Source organism: Triticum urartu, chromosome 3 (assembly GCF_003073215.2).
Source record: "Triticum urartu cultivar G1812 chromosome 3, Tu2.1, whole genome shotgun sequence".
Classification (NCBI taxonomy): Eukaryota; Viridiplantae; Streptophyta; class Magnoliopsida; order Poales; family Poaceae; genus Triticum; species Triticum urartu.
Window position 1 is genome coordinate 487,071,254 of NC_053024.1, and position 18,013 is coordinate 487,089,266.

Below are 18,013 nucleotides of genomic sequence, written 5' to 3' on the forward strand. Positions count from 1 at the left end.
CACACAGTTTATTATCACCAACCGTGTGGGCTGCAGTACAAAATATCTCGGAGCACCGTCGGAGTATACTACGCATATGGCTTACGCGAGAAGGTGCGTCGGCTACAGTCCACAGCCGCGTGTCAAGCACACTAGCTCGCTCGCCAAATATCATTTCACTATTCAATCATCGTCGGTGAAAGATGGGGACATGGACCAGCGTCGTGAGGGCAACTTTGGCAGCCCACTCCGGCGGCAGCGCGGCTGCAGCCGCCATGCGCATGCTAACAAGCTGCATGAGCACGGCTGGAATCTCTGACCGGGCAGCCAAGTCAGCCCAAACGGCAATTGTTGCTTCTCAGGTGGCAGCAGCAACATCTGCCTCGGGGATAGCAACTGGTGAGAGCGGCACATCATCTGTCCATTCTGCAGCGGCGGCCTTAGCCTTGATGAAGGCCGCCCACGACCATGTCGAGGCCGCCCACGCCCAACTCCTGGCGGTCACCGCATAAATCGAATGAAGCTTCTCCGACAATGTTCGGCAACCCACGGCTGAAGAGTTGGCAATCACTGAGAGCGTTCGAGCAGCCGTTCGTTCCTCCACGGCATACCTTGCCATGCCGGAGCTCGTCCAAGCCCAGATCACGGCCGCCCACGCCCAGCTCGTGGCGGCCTTTTCCAAAGAGATGGCGAACGCAGATGGCGAGATGCTTGCCGAGTATGATGCGATGGATGCCATGGAGCCCCTTCCCCAGAGATCGTCGGGCATGAGTTGGACATGGAGGAGGCAGCGGAGACCGACGAGCACCAACTGGAGTAGTACTCTTTGTTTTGTTTAATTAAGAGTGCCAGTCTTCAATTTGTGTTAGAGTAATGTTTAGGTTAGCTAGCTCTGTTTAATTGCTGAACTTGCCCGATTAAGAAGTGTGTATGTGATGTAGTCTCCTTTGTGTACCCAAATTATGCAATGACCTGGATGACCACTATAACCAGGGAAATTTGGATCAAAATATGTATGTTCAAACTCATCACACACGGGGTAAGCAATATGAATCGTTTGTGATGTTAACATATTGTACACAGTTCTGAATAAGGGACCGTGTCTGATGACACTTTGCGTGCCAGTTTTTTCGCTGCACCGATCCAAAATTTTCAGCTTTCACGGAAATATCTACCTCCCCGCCCCCTCCCCTTACCAAAATCCACATTTCCCCTGTTTCCGCCTTCCTTTCCAAGTTCAAACCTTCACTCCTTGATTGTAGTGCCGCCTCCTCGCTGGCGACACTCCTTCACGCTGCTCGGCCTCATCGATCCAGGCAGGTAATCCACACCCGACCCCCATCCTCCTCCTCCTTCCACATCCCACATGCCCTGACCGCTGGCGCGACACCTTCCACCCAAATCACCGACCCTCCACCAAATAAGCGCCACCCTAAGCCATGGTGCACGCAGTTTAGCCAGGAGCTCAAGGAGCATTTGGTAGTGGAGAAGCAAATCGTAGCCCCACGCGCGGATGAGGTCGCGATGGCTGCCATTCGTGCCGACCCCCACATCTTGGAGGAGCACCACGCTGTCGAGGCCACCATCGACGCCTCCCACGCTCATGCCGCGATGCGGTTGGCTTCTTTAAATGACAGTTCGTGTCATTTTCTCGAGGCCACCGTTGGTGCCTTTGAAGAAGACTACGAGGTGTTTTCTCAGTGTGCCCGTGCTTACCTCAACTCGAGAGCCAGTAGGTTGGTTCCCGGAGCGGCTTAGGCAACTCACCACTACGATAAGGGCACCCACAATGTGGAGGCCTCACCCTCTTCCATTTCCAAGGAGCCAATCATCATCGATATCTCCGACGATGAGGAGTAGCTTATGTTATTAGCTCACTATAAGGACCTATGTTCAGTTTGCTAGCTACACCGTTTAACCATGCTCGGTTTACCCATTGCATGTGCTGCTCCTGCCTTTCCTTAACAAATTCTAGTGAATTTTCCTATCTACTTTTACCATGCAATTTTTTGCTCTAGTGTATATGTTCTATATGTTGTGCAATGTGGTGCTCACTTATTAACTATTTGGTTAATTAGTTGTCATGTTCAGTTAACTGCTTGGTTCAGTTCTGCAAATGTGATGTTCAATTCTTCAGGGTGCAATTTTGTATTGTATTCCATTTGAGAAATAAATCGAATTTATCTTTACAAAATTCATGAGAAACAAATACAATTGCTTTGTTTCCAAGTTGTCGATCATGCTTGGTTGGTTAGCTGTCTGATCTTCTAGTATGTTATATATTGTGCAATGTGGTGCTCAGTTAACGTTTGGTTCATCTGTTGTGGTGTTTAGTTAACTGTTTGGTTCAATTCTGCAATGCGATGTTCAATTATTGTCGGTGCATTTTGTTATTGTATACCATGTGAGAAATAAATCAAATTTGGTTGTACTAAATACATGAGAAATAAATACAATTGTTATATTTCCAAGTTGTTAAGCATGCTTGGTTTGGTTAACTGTCTGATCTTCTATTAGGAGTATGTTATATTGTGCAATGTGGTGCTCAGTTAATGTTTGGTTCATTTGTTGTGGAGTTTAGTTAACTGCTTGGTTCAATTCTACAATGCGATGTCCAATTGTCGTGGGTAGAATTTTGTATGGTTGTGCATGTGAGGAATAAATCGAGTTTGGTTGCACTTAATACATGAGAACATGTACAATTGCTATATTTCCTAGTTCTTAATCATTCTTGGTTTGGATAAATGGGTTTTCCATGTGGCTAGAATTAATCTAATGAATCCGCAATGTGCTTATTTTTCATCAACATATTTTACTGATAGCATGCGAACCCTCACTTAACCTGATCACTAACTACCTTATATGTTTTGCAGGGATACAATGGGAAGCACTGAGGTTTACAATCGAGGTTTGCACATGCATGGTCCTTTGTCTAATAGCACATTATTGTGCAATTGCAAGAACCATTCTAATATTTAGGTTTTTAACAGTTTGGTCTTGCACATGTAGGTCCTGCTGTCAGAGGTTTTCACCCACTGTTCAACCATTTTTGCATATGGGGAAATGAGTTGTCCATGAATATCAGTCAAGCCAAGAAATTCGGAAAGATTGTTACGATAAAGAAATTAGCGACAAAAAATAACAAGATCTTTGTCTACACAATGAAGAAGATATCAGTTCACTATAGGATGGTACTAAATGTTATACCTTGTCTTTTTAATTCCTTTGCGCCATTTTAAAATCTAGAGAAGATATGTATGCATATCCTTATTTTTTTAGGCCTTTCCAAAGCATTTCATTGATGATTACCTCTCAAACCACCTGTATGGTCAGGTGGCGAGGAAGGTATTCATACAACACCCATGGTTCAATATTGAAGTGTTCCTAAAGAGGACAAAGGATGGGGGGGTCAATCATCTATAGGTAGTGGCCTAAAGTTGCAAAGACCTTCAAAATCAATGAAGGCTCAATATTCACCTTCCGCTTCAGCAGTTTTCCAGATGTGATTCATCTGACTATGTACCGTCTATGATGTTAATTTCAAAAAGGTTATAGATGTTGCATGTGAAACTTGGTGCTGGTGTAGTTGTGTAATGGGGTAGCTAAGTACTGAAGCTATATGATGTTGTACTCTGGTGTATTTCAATTATGGAATCATGCTTCCTTAATACGAAAATGAAATATATTACGTGCTTAATATAAAATGTCAATTAGAGTAATAAATGTATTATTAATAATAGGACAATTAGCCTGCTAATGGCGATTAGCCTGCTAATTGGGTTTTTCTATTGCAAACGATTATTGGGAAAACACCATGGGCGATGACCTCGGGCAACGCACACAGTTTCTAGAAATAAACCGTGTTGGATCAATGAACAATCACACATGACTTCCTCTTGAAAACTGTTTACGTTAGGCCACCTTGTGCAAATGTTTACCACATAAAAATTGTGTGTGACGGATTGCCTATGCCACACAGTTCCTTCTACGCACCATGTGTGATGCATTTAATAACGCAAACGGTAAAATTGTTAATATCATCTGCAAAGGCAACGCTATCACAAACGATTTAATGGGGAAATTATGTGTGATGTACATGCGAACGGAAACGTTTTTCTTGGAGTGACTGTGTGGAATGTATTGATGTCTACTACACAACATTCTTCTTGTAGACGTTGTTGGGCCTCCAAGTGCAGAGGTTTGTAGGACAGTAGAAAATTTCCCTCAAGTGGATGACCTAAGGTTTATCAATCCGTAGGAAGCGTAGGATGAAGATGGTCTCTCTCAAACAACCCTGCAACCAAATAACAAAGAGTCCCTTGTGTCCCCAACACACCCAATACAATGGTAAATTGTATAGGTGCACTAGTTCGGCGAAGATATGGTGATACAAATGCAATATGGATGGTAGATATAGGTTTTTGTAATCTGAAAATATAAAAAACAGCAAGGTAACTAATGATAAAAGTGAGCGAAAACGGTATTGCAATGTGTTGAAGCAAGGCCTAGGGTTCGTACTTTCACTAGTGCAAGTTCTCTCAACAATAATAACATAATTGGATCATATAACTATCTCTCAACATGAAACAAAGAGTCACTCCAAAGTCACTAATAGCGGAGAACAAACGAAGAGATTATTGTAGGGTACGAAACCACCTCAAAGTTATCCTTTCTGATCGATCTATTCAAGAGTCCGTAGAAAAATAACACGAAGTTATTCTTTCCGTTCGATCTATCCTAGAGTTTGTACTAGAATAACACCTTAGGACACAAATCAACCAAAACCCTAATGTCACCTAGATACTCCAATGTCACCTCAAGTATCCGTGGGTATAATTATATGATATGCATAATCTCAAATTCATCTATTCAAACCAACATAAAGAACTTCAAAGAGTGCCCCAAAGTTTCTACCGAAGAGTTAAGACGAAAATATGTGCCAACCCCTATGCATAAGTTCACGAGGTCATGGAACTCGCAAGTTGATCACCAAAACATACATCAAGTGGATCACGTGAATATCCCATTGTCACCACAGATAAGCACATGCAAGACATACATCAAGTGTTCTCAAATGCTTAAAGACTCAATCTGATAAGATAACTTCAAAGGGAAAACTCAAACCATTACAAGAGATTAGAGGAGGAGAAACATCATAAGATCCAACTATAATAGCAAAGCTCGTGATACATCAAGATCGTGCCGAATCAAGAACACGAGAGAGAGAGAGAGAGAGATCAAACACATAGATACTGGTACATACCCTCAGCCCCGAGGGTGAACTACTCCCTCCTCGTCATGGAGAGCGCCGGGATGATGAAGATGGCCACCGGTGAGGGATCCCCCCTCTGGCAGGGTGCCGGAACAGGGTCCCGATTGGTTTTTGGTGGCTACAGAGGCTTGCGGCAGCGGAACTCCCGATCTATGTTATGTTCTGGAAGTTTGGGGATATATAAGAGGTGTTGGCGTTGAGAACAAGTCAGGAGGGTCCACGAGGTGGCTACGAGGCAGGGGCGCACCCATGGGGGGTAGGGCGCGCGCCCCACTCTCGTGGTGGCCTCGGGACTCTTCTAGTCCATCTCCGATGCTCCGTGGGCTTCTTCTGGTCCAAAAATGATCTCCGTAAATTTTCAGGTCAATTGGACTCCGTTTGATATTCCTTTTCTGTGATACTCAAAAAGAAGGAAAAAAGAAACTGGCACTGGGCTCTAGGTTAATAGGTTAGTCCCAAAAATCATATAAAATAGCATATAAATGCATATAAGACATCCTAGATGGATAATATAATAGCATGGAACAATCAAAAATTATAGACACGTTGGAGACGTATCAAGCAACCCCAAGATTAATTCCTGCTCGTCCTCGAGTAGGTAAATGATAAAAAACAGAATTTTTGATGTGGAATGCTACCTAACATAATTTCAATGTAATTTTCTTTATTGTGGCATGAGTGTTCAGATCCGAAAGATTCAAGACAAAAGTTTAATATTGACATAAAAATAATAATACTTCAAGCATACTAACCAAGCAATTATGTCTTCTCAAAATAACATAGCCAAAGAAAGCTCATCCCTACAAAATCATATAGTTTGGCCATGCTTCATTTTCGTCACAGAAAATGATCCCATCATGCACAAACCCGATGACAAGCCAAGCAATTGTTTCATACTTAGCCTTTTCAAACTCTTTCAACTTTTACGCAATATATGAGCGCGAGCCATGGACATAGCACTATGGGTGGAATAGAATGGTGGTAGTGGAGAAGACAAAAGGGAGGAAGATAGTCTCGCATCAACTAGGCGTATCAATGGGCTATGGAGATGCCCAACGATAGATATCAATGTGAGTGAGTAGGGATTGTCATGCAACGGATGCACTAGAGCTATAAGTGTATGAAAGCTCAACAAAAGAAACTAAGTGGTGTGCATCCAACTTGCTTGCTCACGAAGACCTAGGGAAATTCCCACTAGTATAAGAAAGTGACAACATAAGAAACTCTCTATCATGAAGATCATGGTGCTACTTTGAAGCACAAGTGTGGAAAAGGATAGTAACATTGCCCCTTCTCTCTTTTTCTCTCATTTATTTTTTTATTTTTTTTGTTTGGGCCTTCTCTCTTTTTTTTTCATGGCCTCTTTTTTTTCTTTATTTATTTATTTTTCGTTCGGAGTCTCATCCCGACTTGTGGGGGAATCATAGTCTCCATCATCCTTTCCTCACATGGTACAATGCTCTAATAATGAAGATCGTCACACTTTTATTTACTAACAACTCAAGAATTACAACTCGATACTTAGAACAAAATATGACTCTATGTGAATGCCTCCGGCGGTGTACCGGGATGTGCAATGAATCAAGAGTGACATGTATAAAAAATTATGAATGGTGGCCATGCCACAAATACGATGCAACTACATGATCATGCAAAGCAATATGACTATGATGAAGCATGTCATAATAAACGCAACGGTGGAAAGTTGCATGGCAATATATCTCGGAGTGGCTATGGAAATGCCATAATAGGTAGGTATGGTGGCTGTTTTGAGGAAGGTAAATGATGGGTTTATGGTACCGGCGAAAGTTGCGCGGCATAAGAGAGGCTAGCAATGGTGGAAGGGTGAGAGTGTGTATAATCCATGGACTGAACATTAGTCATAAATAACTCACATACTTATTGCAAAAATCTACAAGTCTTCAAAACCAAGCACTACGCGCATGCTCCTAGGGGGGTAGATTGGTAGGAAAAGACCATCGCTCGTCCCCGACCACCACTCATAAGGAAGGCAATCAAAGAAACACCTCATGCTTCAAATTTTTCACACAACGGTTACCATATGTGCATGCTACAGGACTTGCGAACCTCAACACAAGTATTTCTCAATTTCACAATTACTCAACTAGCACGACTCTAATATCACCATCTTTATATCTCAAAACAATTATCAAGTATCATACTTCTCATAATGCACTCTATATGAAAGGTTTTATTGTACCCATCTTGAATGCCCATCATATTAGGACTAATTTTATAACCAAAGCAAATTACCATGCTGTTCTAAAAGACTCTCAAAATAATATAAGTGAAGCACTAGAGCAAAAGACAAACTACTCTGAAAGATATAAGCGAAGCACAATGAGTAGTTGAATAATTATGTAACTATGTGAAGACTCCTTACAATAAATAAAATTTCAGATCTTAAGTAATTTATTCAAACAACAAGCAAATCCTAATAAAATAAATTGACGCTCCAAGCAAAACACATATCATGTGGTGAATAAAAGTATAGCTCCAAGTAAAGTTACCGATGAACGAAGACGAAAGAGGGAATGCCATCCGGGGCATCCCCAAGCTTAGGCTCTTGGTTGTCCTTGAATATTACCTTGGGGTGCCTTCGGCATCCCCAAGATTAGGCTCTTGCCGCTCCTTATTCCATAGTCCATCGAATCATTACCCAAAACTTGAAAACTTCACAGCACAAAACTTAACAGAAAACTCGTAAGCTCTGTTAGTATAAGAAAATTAATCACCACTTAGGTACTATTGTGAAATCATTCTAAATTCATATTGGTGTAATATCTACTGTATTCAAACTTCTCTATGGTTCATACCCTCCGATACTACTCATAGATTCATCAAAATAAGCAAACAACACAATGAAAACAGAATCTGTCAAAAACAGAACAGTCTGTAGTAATCTGGAGATTTCGAATACTTCTGTAACTCCAAAAACTCTGAAAAATTGGGATGACCAGAATAAAAATTATATTGATCTACTGCGGTTGGAATTGGTATTTTATCGCTCTCTGGTAAAGAATGATAATTATTTTCGTGAGCGCATACTTTCTGTTTTTATCAGCAAGATCAAACAACAATCGCCCAAGAAGATCCTAAAGGCTTTACTTGGCACAAACACTAATTAAAGCATAAAAACACAATCATAACAGAAGCTAGATGAATTATTTATTACTAAACAGGAACAAAAATCAAAGAACAAAAATAAAATTGGGTTGCCTCCCAACAAGCGCTATCGTGTAACGCCCCCAGCTAGGCATGATGATTTCAATGATGCTCACATAAAAGATAAGAACTGAAACATAAAGAGAGCATCATGAAGAATATGACTAGAACATTTAAGTCTAACCCACTTCATATGCATAGGGATTTTGAGAGCAAACAATTTATGGGAACAAGAATCAACTACCATAGGAAAGCAAAACAAGCATAACTTCAAGATTTTAAGCACATAGAGAGGAAACTTGATATTATTGCAATTCCTACAAGCATATATTCCTCCCTCATAATAATTTTCAGTAGCATCATGAATGAATTCAACAATATAACTATCACATAATGCATTCTTTTCATGAGCCACAAGCATAGAATTTTTATTACTCTCCACATAAGCAAAATTCTTCTCATTCAGAATACTGGGAGTATCATAAGAAACTCGAATACTATAAATTGTTTCCACATTAAAAGAGTAATGTTCAGAAAAAGGGTAATCATAATCATTACAAGTTTTGTAAATATAGTCATCACTACTTTTTATAACATAAGTATCATCACAATAATCATCATAAGTAGCAACTTTGTTCTCATCATAATCAATTGAAACCTCTTCCAAGATAGTGGAATCATTACTAAATAAAGACATGACCTCTCCAAATCCACTTTTATAATTGTCACAATAAGATTCAACACCCTCCAAAATAGTGGGATCATTACTTCCTAAAGTTGACACTCTTCCAAACCCACTTTCATCAATATAATCATCATAAATAGGAGGCGTGTTATCATCATAATCAATTTGCATGTCAAAACTCGGGAGGTTAAAAATATCATCTTCATAAAACATAGCATCCCCAAGCTTGGGCCTTTCCATATCATAAGCATAATCACTCTCATCATTAATAGTATGGATAGCACCAATAGTATAGCAATTATCATCATCACAATGAGTAATAGGAGCAACATCATTTAGGAGGGATACATTTTTACCTTTGCTTCTCTATCTTTTCTTTTTCTTCTTCTCATTACATGTGGGCTTAATCCTCTTTTTGGAGCTCCTTATTAATGAGATAGGTTGAATAGAAAGCTCCTCCTCGTTACCTGATTCATCATAAGAAAGAATAGTAGGATACGGGGAAACCTCTTCCCTTTCATTAGTATTCTCTTCATCTTCCATTTGTTTTCTTGTCTTTATGTAATTGGAAATATAAGGATTTTCAATGCAATTCACCGCACAATACATATAAATTTCCTCTAGATCAAAATCAAGAACTTTATCAAGGACAAATTTTGAAAGATCCTTAGTTATATGTTTCATTTCTTCATAACCCACAAGCAAACTAAGTTCATTATGATGTGCAAGGGAAATCAAGTCATCACAATGTTTGGACACGATTCGATCATGAAACAATTTGCATTGGATATTTAAATGATCACGTTCATTGCAAAGTTCACAAGGATGGCAAAGAAATTTTAAATTTTCAGCACAAGCATCTAGCCTCTCTTGCAACCATTTAGTTTCTAAATACTCATGCCGCTTGCAAAATCTATCTTCCCGATTTGGTGTGTACTTGCAAACTCTATGCACTCCACAAAAATTAACATGCTTATAAGAGACATTTTCATCATGACTAGTGCAATCATCATTAGTACTATGGATATTCAAAGAGTTCATACTAACAACATTGCAATCATGCTCATCATTCAAACATTGTATGCCAAACATTTTATTGCATTCTTCTTCTAACACTTTGGCACAATTATCGAAATCCTTATTTTCACGAAAGATATTAAAAAGATGAAGCATATGAGGCACCCTCAATTCCATTTTTTTGTAGTTTTCTTTTATAAACTAAACTAGTGATAAAACAAGAAACTAATAGATTCGGTTCCAAGATCTAAATATATACCTTCAAGCACTCACCTCCCCGGAAACGGCGCCGGAAATGAGCTTGATGTCTACTAGACAACCTTCTTCTTGTAGACGTTGTTGGGCCTCCAAGTGCAGAGGTTTGTAGGACAGTAGCAAATTTCCCTCAAGTGGATGACCTGAGGTTTATCAATCCGTGGGAGGCGTAGGATGAAGATGGTCTCTCTCAAACAACCCTGCAACCAAATAACAAAGAGTCTCTTGTGTCCCCAACACACCCAATACAATGGTAAATTGTATAGGTGCACTAGTTCAGCGAAGAGATGGTGATACAAGTGCAATATGGATGGTAGATATAGGTTTTTGTAATCTGAAAATATAAAAACGGCAAGGTAACTAATGATAAAACTGAGCGAAAACGGTATTGCAATGCGTTGAAACAAGGCCTAGGGTTTGTACTTTCACCAGTGCAAGTTCTCTCAACAATAATAACATAATTGGATCATATAACTATCCCTTAATGAGGGAGTCCTAGATTAGGGGGTATCTGGACAGCCGGATTATATCCTTTGGTCGGACTGTTGGACTATGAAGATACAAGATTGAAGACTTCGTCTCATGTCCGGATGGAACTCTACTTGGCGTGGAAGGCAAGCTAGGCAGTACGGATATGGATATCTCCTCCTTTGTAACCGACCTTGTGTAACCCTAGCCCCCTCCGGTGTCTATATAAACCGGAGGATTTTAGTCCATAGGACAGCATACAATCATACCATAGGCTAGCTTCTAGGGTTTAGCCTCTCCGATCTCGTGGTAGATCAACTCTTGTAATACTCATATCATCAAGAATAAATCAAGTAGGATGTAGGGTTTTACCTCCATCAAGAGGGCCCGAACCTGGGTAAAACATCGTGTTCCCTGCCTCCTGTTACCATCCGCCTTAGACGCACAGTTCAGGACCCCCTACCCGAGATCCGCCGGTTTTGACACCGACATTGGTGCTTTCATTGAGAGTTCCTCTGTGACGTCGCCGTAAGGAAGGATGCCTCATCTTGTTGTTAAAAACAACATTACCGCCGGGGGAGCTATGGATGTCAGCCAAACTCTCCGGCTAGGCAGTTTCGTCATGACTGCCTGTTCGGCCGCTGCACCGACGATGACTTCTCAGGTCATCAAAAACAGCCTCCACGTCGGCTCGGAATTCGCCAAGCAGATGGATCCAATGGAGCTCTCTTCCCTAAACAAACTCTTGGATCGCATCGCCTCCTTGGGAGTCGCTATGGACTATGATCGGATTGGGCTTAAACCCGATCAAAGGGAGATTAACTCTCCATCGGTCACCCATCACGTTGCGGTGGTGGAGGAACAATGCGGCAACTCTTCCTCTATTTTGAGGACTAACTATGTCCGGATTCCTGAGCTCTCCGAGCCGGATACCCGCTTACGGGAGGACATCACCCAAGCCCTGAATCTAGAATCAGGCAGCGGGCCAGACTTATCGGGCAGCACTCCGGAACCCGAACTTCCAATATTGGAAACTCCTCGGCCCCTGGGTCTCAGATCGGGTAGGGGTTCGGACTCAAATCCACCCCCCCCCCCCCCCCCCCAGACATAAATGATCTTTCCCACATCAGGCAAGAGCCCCATGAAACAGTACATCATTATTGGGTCATATTCCTCCTTGTGATGAACAAGGTTAAGGACTATCGTGAGGAAGATGCAATCTCACTTTTCTGCAATAATTGCACGGATAAGGGAATCCTTAACGCCTTAAGTCGCCGTGACATATCACGCTTCGCTAACTTGGCATCCATAGTATGAGAGTACTGTGCGATGGAAAGCACCTGGAAAACCGAAACGAAATTTTGGGATAATCCGGCTCCGAATATACACCCAGTCCGAAGTAAAAGGGTGCACTATCATAAGACACCCAAGCTAGTTGCAAAGAAACAAAAACCCTCTACAGGGCATGGAACCGTACTGGAGGGATGGCTTAACGGACCCTGCAAAATTCATAGTACAGCGGATACAATACCAACGCACAGCCTTAGAGCATGTTGGATACTCCGGCAGGTGGCCAAAAGTGGCGAGGATCTTCTTATCCCAAATGCCACAGAGCACCATCTCGTGGATAACAATATCGTGTTAACAGTCTTTGAGACCTTCGCTTCAAATAATAGGCGCAAGCGAACACTCCGCAGCATGGCCGAAATCTGCCACGTAGCAGCAATAAATCCATGGAGTGACACGGCTATTACCTTCAATGCCAGTGACGAACCTAAATTCCGAACAGCCCGAGCACCAGCCGCACTGGTCGTCAGTCCAATTGTGGACAGCTTTCGACTCACCAAAGTACTCATGGACGGCGGCAGCAGATTAAACCTCATCTATGAGGAAACTCTTCAAAAAATGGAAATAGACTGGAAACGCATTGAGCAAAGTAGCACAACCTTCAGGGGAATCATACCCAGTCAGGAGGCATGATGCGCTGGGAAAATCACACTAGATGTGGTATTCGGTACGCCAGAGAACTATAGGTCCGAAGAAATTACATTTCAAGTGGCCCCGTTCAGCAGTGGATACCACGCCCTTTTAGGACGTGAGGCGCTCACGATCTTCCAAGTCGTACCCCATTATGGGTACATGAAGCTCAAAATGTCCGGGCCCAATGGAATCATCACCCTCGCCAGTGATCCAGACACAGCACTCCGCACCGAGAACAAAACAGCCGCACTAGCCCTCGAGGCATTATCCGAAGCCCTCTTGGCCGAGGAATTAACCACGCTACGCTCCACAGTGGACAGGGACGACGTGATACTCGATAAGAGATCCAAGTCCACCTCTTTTAAACCAGCGGATGAAATAGTCAAATTCCAAGTCCACCCAACGGACCCTACAAAAAACAGCCTCCATCGGGGCACAGTTAAACCCCGCCGTGCACGCCGCACTACGAGAGTTCCTGCGCGAGAATTGGGACATATTCGCCTGGCATCCCTCAGACATGCCAGGAATCCCACGCAGGCTGGCCAAGCATAGCCTCAATATCCTAAAGGGATTCAAGCCGGTCAAGCAAGCTCTACGACGTTTCTCCGAACCTAAGAGACAGGCCATGGGAGAGGAACTAGCCAAGTTATTGGAGGCCGGATTCATCAGAGAAATAAAACACCCGGACTGGCTAGCAAACCTGGTGATGGTACCAAAGAAGGATAAATCCTGGCGCCTTTGTGTCGATTTCAAGGACCTCAATAAAGCTTGCCCAAAGGACCCCTTCCCCCTCCCCCGCATTGATCAAATTATTGATGCTGCCGTAGGACACGAGTCATTGTGTTTCCTCAACGCATACTCCGGTTACCACCAAATCAAGATGGCGGAGTCTGACCAAGCCTCAACGGCATTCATAACACCATACGGTCCCTTCTGTTTCAACACAATGCCTTTTGGGCTCAAAAACGCCGGCGCAACATATCAGCGCATGATTCAGACATGTCTGGAGAAACAAATTGGCAAAACAGTAGAGGCATACGTAAACGATGTGGTTGTCAAAACCAAACACGTCGACTCTCTGATAGATGACTTGAGGCTCACATTCGACAACCTCCGAACATACGACATCAAGCTCAATCCGGAAAAAATGCGTTTTTGGCGTACCAGCCGGAAAGCTCCTGGGTTTCATTGTCTCCAGTAGAGGTATTGAAGCTAATCCGGCCAAAATCCGAGCTTTGTCACAGTTGGCTACCCCAACAGACCTCAAACAAATCCAGAAGTTAACTGGATGCGTGGCGGCTCTAAGCCGCTTTATCTCCCGCTTAGGAGAAAAGGCTTTACCCCTTTATCGCCTCCTTCGGTGCACCGAACACTTCGAGTGGACGGACGCTGCCACAGCCGGATTGGAAGAAATAAAGGCCATTTTGGCAACCAACCCAATCCTGGCCGCGCCAAACATCGGCGAACCAATGCTGTTGTACATTGCGGCAACTCATCAAGTTGTAAGCGCAGTGCTCGTCGTCGAACGAGAAGCTGACGGACATAAATTCCCTCTTCAAAAGCCGGTATACTATGTATCCAATGTCCTCACTCCATGCAAATCACGATACCCACATTATCAAAAGATAGCCTATGCGGTATTCATGGCATCCCGGAAGCTGCGACACTACTTTCAAGAGTGTTTGATTACAGTAGCCTCGGAAGTGCCACTTAATGATATTATAAACAACTGCGACGCTACGGGCCGGATTGCCAAATGGGCCATTGAGCTCCTCCCGTTCGACATAACATACAAACCTCGGCGAGCCATTAAGTCGCAAGTATTGGCCGACTTTGTCGCCGAATGGACGGAGGCCGAACCCCCTAAAGAGTACGGCCATACTCCAATTGGAGCACGCACTTCGACGGTTCTAAAATGCTGGCTGGTCTAGGGGATGGCGTCGTCCTGACGTCCCCAACTGGAGATACCGTACTGCAAATATTGTATCCAGACTCCAACAACACAGCCGAATATGAAGCTCTGTTGCATGGTCTTCGGATGGCAGTCTCCATGGGCATTCAACGCCTGGAGGTGCGTGGGGATTCAAACCTCGCAATATCCCAAATAAATGGAGACTTTGACACCAAGGATCCAAAAATGACGGCCTATCAAAACGTTGTCCTAAAAATGTCAGCTCGGTTCGAGGGGCTTGAATTTCACCATGTGGCTCGGGAAAACAATCAGGCGGCGGATATCCTCGCCCGCATCGGCGCAAAACGCGATGCGGTCCCCCCAACATATTTTTGGAGAGGCTGTTCAAGCCATCCGTAGTATGGGAAGGGGACACCGGTAACAATAGTCCGGACCCGGCCAAAATACTCGATACCGAACACTCTGACACAATCGAAGGCTCCGCCACCGAAATAACACCTTCAGCCCACATAATAATGGCCATCATTGCCCCATGGACAGAACCATTCCTGGCCTACCTAACTAGACAGGAACTTCCGGAGGACCAAAATGAGGCACGCTGCATAGTGCGACGATCCAAGGCCTACAGGGTCCATGAGGGAGAATTATACAAAAAAAGCACTACCGGAGTCCTTCAAAGATGCATCTCCAAAGAGGAAGGGCGGAACCTTTTAGCAGAAATTCACGCCGAACTAGGCGGTCACCACGCCGCAGCCCGGGCTCTTGTAAGCAAAGCCTTCCGTACAGGATTCTATTGGCCAACGGCCCGGGCAGATGCACAGGACTTGGTCCAACGTTGCGCCGGTTGCCAGCTCTTTGCAAATCAAAGCCACATGCCACCCACCGCCCTCCAAAAAATCCCCATTACATGGCCCTTCGCGGTCTGGGGGCTTGACATGGTTGGACCCCTTAAAGGGGGAACCCACAAGAAAAAATGCTTACTGGTCATGGTGGATAAATTCACCAAATGGATAGAGACCAAACCTGTTAAAACAGCCGAATCCGGACCGGTGATAGACCTCATATCCGGGGTCGTACACCATTATGGCATCCCCCACAACATCATCACTGACAACGACACGAACTTCACGGCCGATGAGGTAAAACTCTGGTGCAGCAAAATGGGCATCAAGCTCGATTACGCTTCAATCTATCACCCACAAACCAACGGCCAAGTTGAGCGAGCAAACGGTCTTATAATGAACGGCATTAAACCCAGATTAGTGCATTCCTTAACGGAGTCTAACACGCACTGGGTAGAGCAGCTCGACTCCGTACTCTGGGGGCTGCGGACCATGCCGAATCGTAGTACCAGATATACACCCTTCTTTATGGTGTACAGCGCAGAGGCAGTCTTGCCCTATGACATAATTCATGACTCACCTCGAGTGCGCATGTACGAAGAAAGAGAAGCCAAGCTCGATCGGCGGGACAGTCTGGACACCCTGGAGGAGGAGCGCGACGTAGACTATTCCGCATTTTATTAGCAACAGGCTCGCAGATACCAAAGCAGAGAAGTACGGGCCAAAACTTATAACGTTGGCGAACTAGTTCTATGCCTGCCGGGTAAGAAAAAGAACAAGCTCGAGCCCAAATGGGAAGGTCCCTTCATTATTGACCAAGTTCTGACCGGTGGAGCGTACCGACTGCGGGATGCATTGACTAATCGACTCGAGCCGAACCCATGGAACGCGGCCAGGCTCCGAAGATTCTACGCCTAGCACCGGACTCTATGTTCGTCCCCTTCCTCTGTCCATTTTTTGCATATACATTACCTGTCTTGTTTTTCTTTCTTTCTTTTATTCTTTCTCTAGGCCTTCAAGGGCCAACTTGTGCCTTGCTTGCACATTATAGATGCGCTAGCCGCGCTCATCATACCTGGGGGCTTCTTTCACAGAAGCTTAATTATTTATCTGGGCCTCATGCCCCACACATGTGTTATACTTCCGCATGTACCTTTTTCGCCATTATATGCATCGATATGACTTAAGTTTTGGCCAAGCTGGGTTGCCTGGCTCTTGTATTTATGCCCTACGTTCCCGTTAATTCGGATAGGGCATAAGGGGAGCACCTCTGTGATTGTTACTGTCGGTTCAGCCGGATGTGTACCTCGGACTGGGTGAAGCCGAAAGCTAGCATTCTTAAGGGAATATTCGGTCGGTGAACAAAAGATGATTTTTATTTATTTTCCATATCTGCACCCAGATGTGTTTTCCTGCGTTTCTTATCGCAGTCTGGACATGCACATTAGGGCATGCATACCCAGGGAAAGGAACCCTTAACGGAACTATTCTCCCTGGAAGATGTTTCTTACTACCCATGTAATATAACATAACTAGTTGGGCACTTGTCCATTCAAGCACTAATGACCCCTACGCCTGGTATCCACGCATACCCCAGTTCTTATATAACTGATCGGGTATTCGGATACACTCCGGACTATCGGGTCCCGAGGTTGAAGCGAAAAGGTCCGCCAAGACAAATGATCTACAATCCGGCTAGAAGGCATTATACATGTCACTTTAATTACATAGTCATGCAGACTGACTAAATTCCTCTTCTATACCATCCAACAGGCGGTCTAGCCTACAATCCTGTTGGGAATACTTTGCGGCTAATTCTACTTGCCAATAAACTAAGCTAACGGGGATCTCTTTTTCGTCGGGCTCCACAAGTCTGACCTCAGCCATGTGATTTGGGTCGGCCTTGGTATACCGTGTCTTCACCATGGCCCAGGCTCCTCTGGCACCTTGACGGCAGGCCGATATATTCCATAATCGGAAGCGCCCCCGGCTCCCTTGAGCTTCTCCGTAAGCTCTGCAATGCCTTCTGGCAGGGAGACGGATGGCCACAAGGCCTGGGCAACACCTTGCATCACCTGTCGAACTTGTTCGTGCAGATGTGAGAGCTCGGATAGAAGATCACCCGTAGACCCGGGCATTTCCTCCGCGGGACGACCCGTCAGCATACCTACAGACATAACGCTGTTAGTCGGCTTCTTTGACGAACTCCTTCAAAAGGATTCATTCAAGCACTTACTGAAAATGCCGCGCCGAAGCCGCTTATTCTCCTTCTCTGAGTCTGCAAGCTGGGCTCGAATGTCTTTTAGTTCCATGCTCAGCTTGATATTGGCGTCTTGGAGATTGTTTTTCTCCCGCCTAACCTCAGTCAGCACGTGTTTTCCAGCCTCTAGCTGTCGCACGACATGCTGGTCCTCTGG

The 18,013-nt window shown here is 44.0% G+C and overlaps 1 protein-coding gene across 1 annotated transcript in view; it reads left to right on the forward strand.

Annotated features, from left to right (window-relative positions):
• The first annotated feature begins 1,503 nt into the window (after positions 1-1,503).
• LOC125546895 overlaps positions 1,504-18,013 on the forward strand; it is a 48,313-nt gene continuing 31,803 nt past the window's right edge. The window contains exon 1 of the mRNA XM_048710992.1: positions 1,504-1,711. Within this exon, the coding sequence (XP_048566949.1) occupies positions 1,504-1,711 (208 nt within the window). The remainder of the gene's footprint in view (positions 1,712-18,013) is intronic.